The sequence below is a fragment of the Moschus berezovskii genome, chromosome 15 (assembly GCF_049115385.1).
Source record: "Moschus berezovskii isolate FMDL1 chromosome 15, NW_MosBer_1.0, whole genome shotgun sequence".
In the NCBI taxonomy this organism is placed as follows: Eukaryota; Metazoa; Chordata; class Mammalia; order Artiodactyla; family Moschidae; genus Moschus; species Moschus berezovskii.
In genome coordinates this window covers 74,325,597-74,342,661 of record NC_142474.1, presented here as the reverse complement: position 1 = coordinate 74,342,661, position 17,065 = coordinate 74,325,597, and the positions used below count along the sequence as shown (strand labels likewise).

Genomic DNA, 17,065 nt, shown 5'->3' with positions numbered 1-17,065 from the left:
ACTGAAATCAGACTGATTACATGCTTTGCAGCCATTCAGGTATGACCTAAATCAAATCCCTTATGATTATACAGTAGAAATGACAAATAGATTCAAGTGATTAGATCCGATAGACAGAGTCACTGAAGAACTATGGACTGAGGTTCATGACATTGTACAGGAGGCAGTGATCAGGACCATCCCCAAGAAAAAGAAATGCAAAAAGGCAAAATGGTTGTCTGAGGAGGGCTTACAAATAGCTGAGAAAAGAAGAGAAGCTAAAGGCAAAGGAGAAAAGGAAAGATATACCCTCCTGAATGCAGAGTTCCAAAGAATAGCAAGGAGAGATAAGAAAGTCTTCCTCGGTGATCAATAAATAGAGGAAAACAATAGAATAGGAAAGACTAGAGATCTCGTCAAGAAAATTAGAGATACCAAAGGAACAATTCTTGCAAAGATGAGCACAATAAAGGCCAGAAATTGTATGGACCTAACAGAGCAGAATATATTAAGAAGAGGTGGCAAAAACACACAGAAGAACTGTACAAAAAAGATCTTCATGACCCAGATAACCACAAAGGTGGGATCACTCATCTAGAGCCGGACATCCTGGAATGTGAAGTCATGGCCTTATGAAGCATCACTACGAAAAAAGCTAGTGGAGGTGATGAAATTCCAGTTGAGCTATTTCAAATCCTAAAAGGTGATGCTATTGCAGTGCTGCACTCAATATGTCAGCAAATTTGGAAAACTCAGCAGTGGCCACAGGACTGGAAAATGTCCATTTTCATTCCAATCCCAAAGAAAGGAAATGCCAAAACATGCTCAAACTACCACACAATTGCACTCAACTCACATGCCAAGAAAGTCATGCTCAAAATTCTCCAAGCCAGGCCTCAACAGTATGTGAACCAAGAACTTCCAGATGTTCAAGCTGGATTTAAAAAAGGCAGCAGAACTAGAGATCAAATTGCCAACATCCAGTGGAACATCAAAAAAGAGAGTTCCAGAAAAAATCTGCTTTATTGACTACACCAAAGCATTTGACTGTGTGGATCACAACAAACTGTGGAAAATTCTTAAAGAGATGGGAATACCAGACCACCTGACCTCCCTCCTGCGAAATCTGCATGCAGGTCAAGAAGCAACAACTGGGCATGGAACAACAGACTGGTTCCAAATCGAGAAAGGAGTCCGTCAAGGCTGTGTACTGTCACCCTGCTTATTTATATGCAGAGTACATCATGAGAAACGCTGGGCTGGATGAAGCACAAGCTGGAGTCAAGATTGCTGGGAAAATATCAATAACCTCAGATATGCAGATGACACCACCCTTATGGCAGAAAGCAAAGAAAAACTAAAGAGCCTCTTGATGAAAGTGAAAGAGGAGAGTGAAAAAGTTGGCTTAAAACTCAACATTCAGAAAACTTTAGATCATGCCATCTGGTCCCATCACTTCATGGCAAATAGATGGAGAAACAATGGAAACAGTAAGAGACTTTACCTTTTGGGGCTTCAAAATCTCTGCAGATGGTGACTGCACCCCTGAAATTAAAAGATGCTTGCTCCTTGGAAGAAAATATATGACCAACCTAGACAGCATATTAGAAAGCAGAGACATTACTTTGCCGACAAAGGTCTGTCTGGTCAAAGCTATGATTTTCCAGTGGTCATGTATGTATGTGAGAGCTGGCCTATAAAGAAAGCTGAGCACCGAAGTATTGATGCTTTTGAACTGTGGTGTTGGAGAAGACTCTAGAGAGTTCCTTGGACTGCAAAGAGATCCAACAAATCAATCCTAAAGGAAATCAGTCCTGAATATTCACTGGAAGGACTGATGCTGAAACTGAAACTCCAATACTTTGGCCACCTGATGTGAAAACCTGACTCACTGGAAAAGATTGATGCTGGGAAAGATTGAACGCGGGAGGAAAAGGGGACGACAGAGGTGAGATGATCAGATGGCATCACTGACTCAATGGACATGAGTTTGAATAAGTTCCGGGAGTGGGTGATGGACAGGGAAACCTGGCGTATTGCAGTCCATGGGGTCTCAAAGAGTCAGACACGACTGAGCGACTCTCACTTTCACTTTCTCCAGGGGCTCTTCCCAACCCAGGGATCAAACCTGGGTCTCCTGCATTGCAGGCAGATTCTTTACTGTCTGAGACACCAGGGAAGTCCAACCGAGAGACCAAGACATACAAAAGGAGAAGAGGCCTTGGGATTTTCTTAGAAGTTCGATAAAGAGGAACCTGGCTTAGGAAACATGACTCACCTAAAGACAGAGGTCATTGCTGTTTGTAATTGGCGTTGTCTTTTGCCTGCAAAACAACTTGGTATTTCAGGCAGACGGCATGCCAGCAGAAGTGGTCTTCTACACAAGTAACAGGGAACTCACTCTCCATACCGTTGCAAGGGGCAGTAAGGGGGAGCATGAGGCCCAAAACACACGTGTCCAGTACTTCAAAAACGTTCACTGGCTCCACTAACCAACTAGTACTTTTGTACTTTCCTCCACTTACAATTATTTTTTAACTTACTTCCTCTCTGTACTATGCAGTGGACAATGACCATCGGTTAAAATGCAAATAGCACCTCCTGGACAGAGTGGTACAGAACATTACACGACCGTCAGAGAAAGGGTGAAGTCACTGCCATGGAACTATTACCCGACTGCTAAATGAAAGTTCTGAATCAATTCATTCCCAGCAACTGTTAATGCCTAGCAAGTACTCGGATGAGAAGATGAAGGTTACCAGATACGGATATCAGAGAAGCCATCCCCAGAACCTGAGGCTGGGAAGATTAGAAATCCACTGGGGCCTGAAAGGCAAGATATCCGTAAATCCCACTTCTGGCTGCATAATGAAGGAAGGCAAATTTACATTTTACTACCAGAATCGGGGGGAAAAATGAACATTTAATTGAACAATTCTCCTCTATTAGACTAAGCACTTTCAATTTTACATTTAATTACGTAAAATACACGTCAATAAAAGTTTTACTATACCAGCATCTCCAAGAAGAAATTATCGGTACGGATGAAGTACTTAGTTATATCCTATCAATTGTTAAGCTAAACTACTTTCCATTTATGCAAGACAAGCGCTGTGCATATTAAGAAATATTCCCTGTTAGACTAATGTATCCTTAGACAAGATTCGCCCTCGTGAAAAAATGACAACAGTGTACAATGAAGGGCTAAACTGTTCTTCACAGACTAGACGACAGGGCTGAAGAGAAAAGGCTCCATGAGAGCTGGACAGTCAGGAAAGCTCTGGAGGAGGAGAGACTGGGCACCAGTCTGAATCAATGGAGAACTACCCAAGAGGAACAGAAACTGTGAAGACGGCAAGACAGTCTGAGCAAAGGCCAGAAAAGGAGAAAGCAGCCAGGGAACTCTGAGGACAAAATCCCACCACGGGGAAATAAAAGCATGTCCATCCGGAAACGTGCAAGTCAGTGCTCACAGCAGCATTGTTCGTAGCCGCAGAGGGGAAACAACCCAAATCTCCAACCACTTACGAATGGACAAATGGCTTAGCCACATACTGTTTCTTGTTTGACAATCAACAGAAACGGAAGGACTGGTACGTGCTATAACATGGATGAACCGCGGAAACACGACATCAAATGAGAAAAGCGAACCACACAGGAGCACACACTGTGTGATTCCATTCACGTGAAAACCCAGAACAGGCTGTCTACACAGACAGATATTAGACTGGGGGTTGCTGGGGCTGAGGGAGATGAGGGCGCCATAGGTGGTGGCTAAGGGATGCAGGGTTCCTTTTGGGGGTGATGGAAATGCTCTAAAATTGACTGTGGTCACAGGTGACACCTCTCTAGACTAAGAGATACTGAACTACACACTTGGAATGGGTGAAATATACGATACGTCAATTACATCTCAATAGCTTTTAAAGAATCCAAAGGCACTATCTAGATAATGTTCTTAGTTCTCTATTTTTGATGTACCTACTATACTCCATCTGTGTACCTCCATGCTTTCACAATGTATCTAAAATGAAAAGAAAAGAAGGCAATGCCTAACTTCAACTGGTTTGCATAATACACGTTCTGCACAAGTTATTCTGAAATGCACAAAATAAATTTATACAGAACTCCACAGCCATTCACTAAAGTGAAGATAAGAAATGATAATGTTCTGGAACATTCCATTAAACATTATCCTCTGATTTTATCTGGCTTGCCTCATCATGGTAATACAGGGATCACAAAATAAAATATTGTTCAATAGGAAAAAAAAGTCTCTCAACTTGTGTGAAGAATGATGCACAATTCTCCACTTTCCTAAGGGCATATAATACATGAAAAATATATATATCATGCAAATGGCAGAATAAAAGTCAGAGTTTAAGAAACGAGTGGACTTAAAGAATAATAAAATTATAGTAAATTACTAGTAATGAAAATAAAAAAGAAAGCTGTCCATGAAAATGAGCGTCCTAATGCAGTTTATCCTACGCGTTAACTGTCGACACATTGGCTTTCACACATACCTGACTTGGGGGCTGAGGTAACTTGCTCCTTAAATCCCGTGCCTCAGCTTCCAATCTGGCACAATGACGTGACATGACGTCCAGGGACGCCTCCAGCGCAGACTGCTTTTTGAAGCTGTCATACACTTCTTGTTGAAGGTCTCTCACCACTGCCTAAGAAGACGCTTTGTCATGAGTTTATCAAATCACTTTACTATGACGTTACGTTAGTAACAGATAACTCCAACATAGGTACTTTGGAAACTATCACCACGGACAGCAACTCACCTTTTCTGCCTCCCTGAATGTGGTTACAGACCCAGAAGGGCTCCCCACCGAGCTTCCTGATATTAAGTTCCTCAGACGAAGGAGGCAGGCCCACTGTCCACACCCTGCCCCTCCTGATAAACCTGCAGAGCTTCACCACCTCACCTCCAGGACAAAACAGGCGTGGAGGTGGGACAAGCGGTGGGAAATTTCACACTGTGGAAACTCTTTATTAGAGGCTTCCATTAACATCGGAGATCTTCACATATTCAATCCCATGCTCAGATCTTTCCAACAGATTCCTTCCTCAGCAGAAAAATGAGGCCATTCCCTTGCTGCTGATCTGTTTTATATCTAGTCGTGTGTCTATGTTAATCCCCAACCCCTAATTTATCCCGCCTCCCCACCTTTCCCCTTGGCTAACCATAATATTCTGCAGGCATCTACATGGGAAAGGATCTGAAAATGAATGGATATACGTATGCCTATAACTGAATCAACTTGCTGTACATCTGAAACTAACGCAAAATTGTAAATCAACTATATTCCAATATAAAAGAATAATGAAATTTTTGAAATGAGGTTGCTCCCATGCCTTCAAGGACCTCGATAACCTGGCGTCCACCTGCCTCCAGGCCGCAGTCCCTACAACCCTCTCCTGACTCACTCCATCCCTGCTGCTCACGAATCCTGCCAACCTTCATTTTTATTGGCCAAACCGGTATTCAAATGACAGCAATTGATCCTTAAAATGAGAATTATCAGCAAGTTGTTTGCAAACATGTTCTTGGTAAATAGCAGAAATAGCAGTGGGAAGATGAAATCAAGAAGGGCTTCGTTAAAGCTCACCACTTGAGTCCCAAATTATGACTTAATGACAAGTATATTTCAATGAATTCTCAATTTAATGACAACTCTTTTAAAGAGTTGAGAGGCCATAAGAATAAATGATTCAAGCCTGAAATGTTTTCCAAGTTAATTCAAATTGACATGAATAAAACTAAAATTATACCAACAAATATGACAAAAAGGTACGACAAGCTACTGAAGCCAAAGTACGATAGATAACTCATAGCCTCTGGGAAACCTGGACTTGACTGTCAAGGTAATCCGTGTAACTGAAGCTTAATTTCAAAATATTCACTTTAGGTTTGACCGTTTCTTCTATCTGCTTCATCGTGATACTGACATGTGGTCACATGGAGATTAAAATGATTATCTGAATAGTAAAAGAGTAAATTACTCACACCTGTCTATATTAAAAACTTAGAACTTAATCTCTTAACATTTCATAAGTGACACAATGTCTCTACTCAAAGTGAAGCATCTCTCGGGTCTAATTTTTATTTGCTGGACACAAGGTGTGCTTTTAGTCCGTTTCAGGGACTATAGATTCACAGCCTGTGTATTTTTGATATTCAGCTACATTCAACATTTAGCCAGAATTAAGAATCACTTTGAATGTTCCTTCAGGAAGTCTGAGAATTATTTCTCCTTCTGGAGACTTACTTCTCTTTCTGCTTTCTCATTTTCATACTGACATATTCTCTCTTTCAAATGATCACATTCGTTGACTAACTCCTTGTTTCTTTCCTCCAGCATCAGCGCTCGTTTTTCAGTCTCAGCCTGAAGTTTTCTCACGATCTGCTGAAAATGGTCTTGGATGCGAACGACTGTCTTCTCTTTACTGTTGGCTCTCTTTTGTGCATCATCCAGTTGCTGTCGGAGCAACATGTTTTCACTCTGGAGTTGAGATAATGAAGACAATGAATCCATGAAAGGAAAAAGAAAGCCCAGGAGACTTTTCAAAAGCTCAGAACTGGAAAGGCTTTTCTCTGAATTACAACAAACACAGAAAGCTTAAAATAAAAGATTTATTGATCAGTCAGTTCAGTCGCTCAGTCGTGTCCGACTCTCCGCGACCCCATGAATCACAGCACGCCAGGCCTCCCTGTCCATCACCAACTCCCGGAGTTCACTCAAACTCATGTCCACAGAGTCGGTGATGCCATCCAGCCATCTCATTCTCTGTCGTCCCCTTCTCCTCCCGCCCCCAACCTTTCCCAGCATCAGAGTCTTTTCCAGTGAGTCAACTCGTCGCATGTGGTGGCCAAAGTATTGGAGTTTCAGCTTTAGCGTCAGTCCCTCCAATGAACATCCAGGATTGATCTCCTTTAGAATGGACTGGTTGGATCTCCTTGCAGTATAAGGGACTCTCAAGAGTCTTCTCCAACACCACAGTTCAAAAGCATCGATTCTTCGGCGATCAGCTTTCTTCACAGTCCAACTCTCACATCCATACATGACCACGGGAAAAACCATTGCCTTGACTAGACGGACCTTGGTCGGCAAAGTAATGTCTCTGCTTTTTAATATACTATCAAGGTTGGTCATAACTTTCCTTCCAAGGAGCAAGCGTCTTTTAATTTCATGGCTGCAATCAGCATCTGCAGTGATTTTGGAGCCCAAAAAAACAAAGTCTGACACTGTTTCCACTGTTTTTCCATCTATTTCTCATGAAGTGATGGGACCAGATGCCATGATCTTTGTTTTCTGAATGTTGAGCTTCAAACCAACCTTTTCACTCTCCTCTTTCACTTTCATCAAGAGGCTTTTGAGTTCCTCTTCACTTTCTGCCATAAGGGTAGTGTCATCTGCATATCTGAGGTTATTGTAATTTCTCCCAGCAATCTTGATTCCAGCTTGTGCTTCTTCCAGCCCAGTGTTCCTCATGATGTACTCTGCATAGAAGTTAAATAAGCAAGGTGACAATATACAACCTTGACGTACACCTTTTCCTATTTGGAACCAGTCTGTTGTTCCATGTCCAGTTCTAACAGTTGCTTCCTGACCTGCATACAGGTTTCTCAAGAGGCAGGTCAGGTGGTCTGGGATTCCCATCTCTTTCAGAATGTTCCACAGTTTATTGTGATCCACACAGTCAAAGGCTTTGGCATAGTCAATGAAGCAGAAATAGATGTTTTTCTGAAACTCTCTTGCTTTCTCCATGATCCAGCGGATGTTGGCAATTTGATCTCTGGTGCCTCTGCCTTTTCTAAAACCTGCTTGAACATCTGGGAGTTCACGGTTTACATACTGCTGAAGCCTGGCTTGGAGAATTTTGAGCATGACTTTACTAGCATGTGAGATGAGTGCAATTGTCCGGTAGTTTGAGCATTCTTTGGCATTGCCTTTCTTTGGGATTGGAATGAAGACTGACCTTTTCCAGTCCTGTGGCCACTGCTGAGTTTTCCAAATCTGCTGGCATATTGAGTGCAGCACTTTCACGGCATCATCTTTCAAGACTTGAAATAGCTCCACTGGAATTCCATCACCTCCACTAGCTTTGTTCGTAGTGATGCTTTCTAAGGCCCACTTGACTTCACATTCCAAGATGTCTGGCTCTAGGTCAGTGATCACGTTATCGTGACTATCTTGATCGTGAAGATCTTTTTTGTACAGTTCTTCTGTGTATTCCTGCCACCTCTTCTTAATATCTTCTGCTTCTGTTAGGTCCATACCATTTCTGTCCTTTATCGAGCCCATCTTTGCATGAAATGTTCCCTTGAAATCTCTCTAATTTTCTTGAAGAGATCTCTTGTTTTTCCTATTCTGTTGTTTTCCTCTATTTCTTTGCATTGATCGCTGAGGAAGGCTTTCTTATCTCTCCTTGCTATTCTTTGTCACTCTGCATTCAGGTTCTTATATCTTTCCTTTTCTCCTTTGCTTTTTGCTTCTCCTCTTTTCACAGCTATTTGTAAGGCCTCCCCAGACAGCCATTTTGCTTTTCTGCATTTCTTTTCCATGGGGATGGTCTTGGTCCCTGTCTCCTGTACAATGTCAGGAACTTCCGTCCATAGTTCATCAGGCACTCTATCTACCAGATCTCGTCCCTTAAATCTATTTCTCACTTCCACTGTATAATCATAAGGGATTTGATTGAGGTCATATCTGAATGGTCTAGTGGTTTTCCCTACTTTCTTCAATTGAAGTCTGAATTTAGCAATAAGGAGTTCATGATCTGAGCCACAGTCAGCTCCTGGTCTTGTTTTTGCTAACTATAGAGCTTCTCCATCTTTGGCTGCAAAGAATATAATCAGTCCGATTTCGATGTTGACCATCTGGTGATGTCCATGTGTAGAGTCTTCTCTTGTGTTGTTGGAAGAGGGTGTTTGCTATGACCAGTGCCTTCTCTTGACAAAACTCTATTAGCCTTTGCCCTGCTTCATTCCGTGCTCCAAGGCCAAATTTGCCTGTTACTCCAAATGTTTCTTGACTTCCTACTTTTGCATTCCAGTCCCCTATAATGAAAAGCACATCTTTTTTGGGTGTTAGTTCTAACACTGTTGTAGTTGTAGGTCTTCATAGAACCATAAATGTCTGCTGGTCTTAACGTTTTCATTTTCCTTCAGTTCAAAATACTATGTAATTCTTTTCATTACCTCTTAGATCCCTCTGATTTTTGTTTCCAAATATTGAGAGTTTTCCAGAGATCCTTCTGTGCTCTTGCTTCTTATGATTTGTTAGGTGCATCCAGCGGGACCCTGGGGCTAGGGCTGGTTATTTCCTGCCTTGGAGGCAAGACCTTACTGACTACACCATTCATTCTACTGTAAGGAGAAGTTTTTCTAGCCCGGCTGATGAGAGTAGATGGAATTCCTTGGACTGAGTGAGCTCCGGGCACAGGCTCCTGTAGTCTTTGCAGATGGTTTCTCCCTGGTCTCAGGTGGTTTCTCCCAGATGGGCGCTGTTCGCTCCTCTGCTGAATACCCGAGGGGGCTCCTCCTCAGATCTCCAGGGTCTTTTTTTCTGTTCCACTCTCTCCTCTCCGCAGTTCTGCTCTGTGATCTCTGCCCATTTTGGTTTCACCAGACTGTCAGCTTCATCATCTCCTGTCAGGGAGTCTGGCTGACTCAGCTTCTGTTCCTTCTCCCCGTGGTGGGGCCTGGAAATTCTCTCCAGGCAGTGAGCTGGGGTGTTCCTTAGGGTAACCTCCCGTGTTTCCAGGATCGTTGTCCTTCAGTCCCTGAAGTCCTTTGTCATGAAAATCATTGTTTAATGCATTTTGTCGGCATTGTTTTTGCTCGCTCCACTCAGGAAGGTAAATCGGTAGCTGTTCCCTCTGTCTTGGTTAGAAACATGTGGCAGCTGGAGACTGTCCACAGGGTTGTTCCTCCTGCTCCGCTCACTCCTTGCTGCTCATCCTCCATTTCTCAGTGACATCTCTTCCCCAGGGAAATTTTCCTGGACCCAATCTATGTCAAGTTCTGTTATGTGATCATAGAACTCTCTTTACTTAGGGTATCTCTCAGAGTTCATAATTATTTTATTTGTCTTTCTCGTCTACTAGACTTCAAGCTAAACAAGAGCCAGGGACGTCTGTTTTATCTGCAGAGCTAGAATCATGTCTTCCACATTATAGACACTTAATGCTTGTTCAGTGCGTGGTGTGTGAACGTGAAAGGCATAGTCCTTTCTACTCAAAAATTACTCACATCAATTTTTTTGTTGTTTCTATCTTTGTTTTCTTCATCATGCAGATTCTGTTAGCTTGTTCAAAATTCAGGATGCAATTCTTTCGCATGAAATGTTAGTAGTTTTTCAAAGAAGCCACTCTGAACTACTTAGAGGAGAATTTTACAAAATGAAAAGTAAGGTTCGTGGGCTACAAAAAGAGCTGTCAGAAACGAAAGAAGTGAAATCACAGTCAGCATCAGAAAGTAGAGTGGAAACAAGAGCTCAGCAACTTGAGGTACTGTACATCTCGCTTTTAAAGAAATATTTGAACTGTTGTTTCCTTTAATACTACAGAGATGTAGACGTGTTATTAGGACTAACTTACCCTCTCGGATTTTACAGGGGAGAAAGTGTCACTAGTATTGTGGAGTGTGAAATTCTTGGAAATAATATAGCAGGTTCTTAACAGTGAATGCTTCCGGTAACTTAATGTATATTTTTCCAAATCGTCATTTTCATGACCATACAGGAGTCTACCATAATGGAAACCCCATTAGTTATTTACTAAATTGACTTTCAGTTGTTTATCACTTTTCTGTATTCTATTTAATACTGCAAGGAACACCTTTTCTATAAATTCATTTGCACTTTTCTGATTATTTTGAATACATTTTCTTTAATGATATCGTTATTCTTTGGTTAAAGTATGAGAACTTAAAAAAGGTCGGTGATGTATATTTCTAAAGTATTCTTAGGAAAGTTTATTTTACTTTACATTCCCACCCGCAGATGTATGAAGTAGCCATTTTTCTCAAGAGAAAATGAAAACAAAATGTTATGCAGTTTTATTCTTAACCCTCTGTCTGAAAACAGTGATGATTATTAAGTGTTTTTCCTTGTATTCCCCCCACATTTACTGTTTTAAACATTGTGAAGAGGGAACAAAAGTTATTGCAGCAGTGAATTATCTCATGATTTTCTAAGAAGAGCTTTAAATTGTGCAGATTCACCTTAAAGGAAGAAGAGAATAGAAGAAATGCCGATATGTTATATGAAAAAATGAGGGAGCAGTTAAGCAGTAAAGAAGACGAATATAGTAAAGTAGTTGAAGTGAAACAGCAACTAGAACTCACTTTCCGAGCAATAGAAATGAAACTGAAGATTGAGAGAAATAATCTGAATCAGGTAGAGAAATCTTTGGTGAAAATTTCAAATTTTTAACACTATTTCATCAGTATTATTTATAATATCCCCCTTTTAAAAAAATACCACTTTATTTAGTGTTGTACCATTTATTTAGTGTCATTTTGTTTATTGTTATAGGAAATTTTAGGTTACTTGTTACAAACAAAAGAAAAGAAATTCAAAATTCCCAAAGTAACAAGGCCGGAAATAAGAATTGTATGATCCTGACATGCTGAGCGCACTTTTTTGAGCAGAGGAAGAGGTCATGTCAGTCGCTCACACAATAGATCCTGAGAAACCACAGGGTTGAGATTGGTTTCGAAGCTGGAGGTTAAGCTCTCAGCCCACCTCAGGCAATGGCTCCTTCAGCCTTGACGGACCATTCGTGAATAAATACGTCTCAAAGAGAAGGGACACTGGGAGGGACTGTGGTGCCTCATTTTACATCAGGTTGCCTCTGGCCTTCAGTCTGGCAGGTGGCTGAGGGTCTTGGACGCCCCTCCCTCTGTGCCCTTCAGCCCTCCAGTCCACCTGCCCCGTGAACAGCTCAGAGCTGGCTCCAGCTTTCCCAGCTGCTTTCTCCCTCACAGAAGAGTCCTCAAGGGCAGGTGTTAACTGGCATCCTCGAGAGGTGCAGGAATTTTTTTCCAGCAGTTGGTAGAAACCAGACACTCTTGAAGTTGGCTGTCCTTCATTCTGCAGAGTTCGCGAGTGGCATCTCAGAGCAGAGGAATTTGCTCCCACACCTCATGTCCCTCTCAAACACGGACTGGGTCCCATCCCTGAGGTCCTAGCTGCAGATGTCCCACAACGAAAAGCTCTCGGGGAGTTCTCGGGAAAGTAGTATTTGTCATTCAAATCCATTTGTCTAGAGCAGTCAGGTAGTGACATACGATGGCTTCATCCAAGGAGAGGCCTTTAATATTTTCCATAGGAATTGATCTCAAATCCTTTGCGACTCTCTTGGAGGAGCCAGCACCCTGATTGTGGTTCAGGCCAGGAAGACCGTGTGAGCTCCACCGACGACTGCGTTACCCGACCACGTCCCTCTGCTCTGCGGTAGCGTGTCTGTCACTCCATGCGCATCGTCACCTTCAGTGTCTAAATCAGAGTCCGTTCTTGGCCCCACTGTCATTTCTTTAACCAGTGCCCTGTCAACGACCTTTGCACATCATTTACAGTTTTCCTGTTTGTAAAAACTGCAACATCAGTTGTGAAAACACTTTTGAACACTTCAAAAAGTTGTTTCTTTAGAATAAACTTATAAAAGTGCCCCCCCACACCAAGGAGGGGGGACTCTTGCTACTAATAATAGATACTCTGGGTTTTGGTAATGATTTCACTTCCTCAATTGATTAGGTTAGTTTATCACTTCCCCGGATGGTAAGGAGGAAACTATAGGCAGTACAGAGACCACATTTTGGATGTTATTCTTCTGCTTGTGAGAAAATGAGCACTCTGCTCTGTGAGTGTCCTGTTTCAGTGCAGGGGACTTAACAGTGATAGACATGCCATAATACGTATTTAGTGATCGTTATTAAGTGTTTTTCATCGTATTTTCCCCATCTTACTATTTTAAACATTATGGAGAGGTAGTGAAATTTATTGCAACAGCAAATAATCTCATAGTTTTCTAAGAGCTTTCTAAATTTTACCTTATTTACCTATTTACCGTTAGTGTCTGGACCATGAATGAAATAGGAGACTTGTTTTGTATTGATGTGTTTGTCTTAGAGACATGTGGTTTGATGTAAGAGGACTAGTAGAGTCCAAAGACCTGGCGAAAAGGCTGCAGCTTACTCATATTTGTAATTCTTTCCTTTCCAGAATCATTACAGCTAATGAGTTAATTGATGTTTGTAGAAGTGCTTAGTACAGTTGTCAGTAGGTGTAATTCTTGTAATTGCCTATTAAAATGTTAGAAAGTAGTATATTCTCAAGGAAAACCTTTTTGTACAAAATTTAGTCTAGTTATACAGATGGACATGAGTTTGAGTGAACTCTGGGAGTTGGTGATGGACAGGGAGGCCTGGCGTGCTGTGATTCATGGGGTCGCAAAGAGTCAGACACGACTGAGGAACTGATCTGAACTGAACTGAACTGAAGGCTCTTACTGTGAAGTAGCTATATAAGAGGTATCGGATGCAGTGTTTATAAACCTAGCAAGTGGTGGTGTTTATTGAGTTATAGTTGATTGACTATATTGTGTTAGTTTCAGTTGTACAGCACAGTGATTCAGATATGTATGTATCAGTTCAGTTCAGTTCAGTTCAGTCGCGTATGTGTGTGTATATTATATAAATGGGGCTTCCCTGCTGGCTTAGACTGTAAAGAATCTGTCTGCTGCAGGAGACCTGGGTTCAATCCTTGGGTTGGGAAGATCCCCTGGAGAAGGTGGAGAAGGCAGTGGCAACCCACTCCAGTACTCTCGCCTGGAAAATCCCATGGACAGAGGAACCTGGTAGACTGCAGTCCGTGGGGTCGCTAAGAGTCAGACACGACTGAACACCTTCTCTTGCACTTTTCACTTGCATGCATTGGAGAGGGAAATGGCACCCCACTCCAGTGTTCTTGCCTGGAGAATCCCAGGGATGGGGGAGCCTGGTGAGCTGCTGGCTATGGGGTTGCACAGAGTCGGACACGACTGAAGCAACTTAGCAACAGCAGCAGCAGATTGGAGAAGGAAATGTCTGCCCACTCCAGTATTCTTGCCTGGGAGATTCCATGGACAGAGGAGCCTATAGGCTATAGTCTGTGGGGTCGCAAAGAGTCGGACATGATTGATTGACTAATACACATACACACTCAGTCACACACACACTCACACGTACACACATAATCCTTTTCAGATTCAAGAGGGAAAGGCTACCCACTCCAATATTGTGGCCTAGAGAATTCCATGGACTGCATAGTCCATGGCATAGCAAAGAGTCAGACAGACTGAACGACTATCACTTTCACTTTTTGTGCTTTTCATAAGTGGCCTTTATTGTATTGAAGAAATTTCTTTGCTATTTTATTGAATTTTTTAAAAATCATGAGTGGGTTTGAATTCTGTCAAGTGTTTTCTCTGCATAGTCTTACTTTTAATTCATACTTGATTGTTGGTAGAATTGAGCTTTGAATCCATTTGGTCCTAAGGTTTTAGCTTATGGGAGTTTTTTTTTTAAATTAATATTTAAATCTCCTTATTTGTTACTGGAGTGTTGAGTTTTTTCTATTTTTTCTTGTTTTCGTCTTGACAGGGTGTATGTTTCTCAGAATTTATCTATTTCTTCTAGGTTTTCCAACTTGTAGTTTTTCATCAATAATAATGGTCCCTTATGATTATGCTTCTTTACTTCTGAGGTATCTGTTGCAATGTCACTTTCCTCTCTGTGTGTATTTCAGTTTCCTCTCTTTCCTTCTTACCTTAGGTAAGGGTTTATTGATACTGTTTCTTTCGAAAAATGCACTTCCTGTTCGTGCACATGCACACTGGCACATGGGCAGTGTGTTTGGAGATGTTGCTTAGCAACGATCATTCTGGGATGAACGATTCCAAACCGTTGAGCTTCCCAGCTGGGAGGTTGTGGCGGGACGGCTCTGGCTTAACTGTAGCGCTTGTGTTGCGTTTAGGGGACTGTGCAGAGCCAAGGGGGAGGTGAGGTGTGTTTGGAGCCCATAGGCTCTGCGATGAAGAAGATTTGGGGCTACTGGAGGAAGAAGGACTTGTTGCCCTTCAGCTCCTCCATCATCCCGGGGACAGACAGAGGTCATCATGGAACCAACTTCAAGCCCGGGTACCACATCCGAGACAAGGACCTCGGAGAAATCCACAAAGCTGCCAGCGTAGGCAGCGTAGCCAAAACACACCAGGTTCTGTTGCTCGGAAAGAATGGCCTGAACGACAAGGACAAGATGAACAGGTAAGTGGGGAGGAAGGGCCTGGCAGGGGTCCCTCCTGTGAGTTTCCCCTCCAAGGCTCGCAGACACCTTTGTGGAATGCAGCGCCCCAGAGACTTGATAGGCTGCAAAAGCTTTAGCTGGTTTCGGACCCGCTTATAATTCCCCGTAGAGAGCACTTCAGTGGTCGTTTTAAATTTATTTAACTGAATGTCAGTAGTCACAGAACTGAAATAAAATATGAATAGCATCTTTGTTTCTTCTTCTTCCTCCTCCTCCTTTTCATTTGTCTTTATGCATGCGTTAACATGATGTACTCATGAGTAAGAGCTCTCAAGTTCTGTAGCCCTCAAGAAATCTGGAACTCCCTGGCTCTCACATTGTTTTTCTCATGTGATTGATGAAAACTCTTCTTCATGGATGGTCCATTGTGGATATTGGCAGTGGACAGATTTTTGAGGTTGTCAGCATCTTATTTTTAATGTACACATTTTTATACCATAATGTTATATATTATAGAAAACTGCATAGTGAGAAAAATAATCCCCATGACAGGCCAACTTCTGGGTTAAAAATTGTTCAGCTACAATTCAGTATCCGTTTTATATCAGTGTACACTTCTGTGTATATGTTCCTTGCTGAAGGACCTCAGAAGACAGCTTTGAAGTAGGAAGCTGGCTGTGTCTTTGAATAGGAAGACATTTTCTTAGGATATATGGTCTTTCCGTATTTAAACCAAATAAACATATTGTGGTTTTAAAGATTTTGGGTTACACATGCTGTCTTTAATTGTTGTGATGAAAATTGAAAGGTTTGTATAGTAGACAAGATTGAGATATCAAAATTCGCTGGATGACATTTTCTATCAGAAAAGATAAATTATGTGTAGATGGTGGAGAAATAACCTGGTAACTATTTAGAGAAAAGTAACTAGATTTTTATCTCACCAAAAAGTTTCAGATGGAGTATGGATCAAAAATTTTAAATACACAGGGTGAGAAAAGTACTAGAAGAAAACTGAAATTCCTATCTATACATTTTCTGTGTGCTGACAAAGACCTTCTTATTTTTTCTGGTTCTACTGTTTGTTAACCTTAATATTTTTTTTTAATTGGATGGTAATTGCTTTACCATGTTGTGTTCGTTTCTGCTGTACAACATCATAAATCAGTTGTAAGTATACATATATCCCACCCCAGAGACTTTGTAAGAATGATTTCAAAGGGAAGAATTCCTGAGTTTCCTGCGTTTGGGCACCAGAAAAAAAAAGAAATCTGAAAGTTGATTTAAGTGAAGTGAAGTCGCTCAGTCGTGTCCGACTCTTTGCGACCCCATGGACTGTAGCCTACCAGGCTCCTCCCTCCATGGGATTCTCCAGGCAAGAATACTGGAGTGGGTTGCCATTAGCAACCCCCCAAATTTAAAAATCTCTGTAGATCAAGCTATCTGTAGGGAAGTCGGATGAGCAGACAGGGCTTGTCTTTCTGGCACTAATAGGAATGCGGCGCAGATAAGAATAACTTGTCAATTTCAATTTAATTTTGAATTTTTTGTGAGGATTGGTACCCTGTGACAACTTTCAGCCTTTTCAGAAGTCAAGGGAATCTTGGGAATTTCCTGGCAGTCCAGTGGTTAAGACTCACTGCTCTGGGCCCAGGGTTCGCTCTCTGTTGAGGGAACTAAAATCCTGCAAGCTACAAGGATATATTGTCCATCATGGGGATTATAGCTCATATTTTACAGTCACTTTAATGCAGTCTAACCTTTCAAAATTGTGGGTCACTGTG

The 17,065-nt window shown here is 41.8% G+C and overlaps 1 protein-coding gene across 8 annotated transcripts in view; it reads left to right on the top strand.

Annotated features, from left to right (window-relative positions):
* Nucleotides 1-10,364: 10,364 nt before the first annotated feature.
* Nucleotides 10,365-17,065, top strand: part of LOC129556592 (ankyrin repeat domain-containing protein 26-like) — a 67,253-nt gene continuing 60,552 nt past the window's right edge. For 5 of the 8 annotated variants that reach the window (XM_088844258.1, XM_088844261.1, XM_088844260.1 and 2 more), the window contains exon 1: nt 14,729-15,301. In XM_088844258.1, the coding sequence (XP_088700384.1) occupies nt 15,069-15,301 (233 nt within the window). In that variant the 5' untranslated portion in view covers nt 14,729-15,068. Of the gene's footprint in view, nt 10,504-11,212; nt 11,394-14,725; nt 15,302-17,065 lie in introns of those variants that run through there. The other 3 variants (XM_088844263.1, XM_088844262.1, XM_088844259.1) reach the window with 3 other exon arrangements.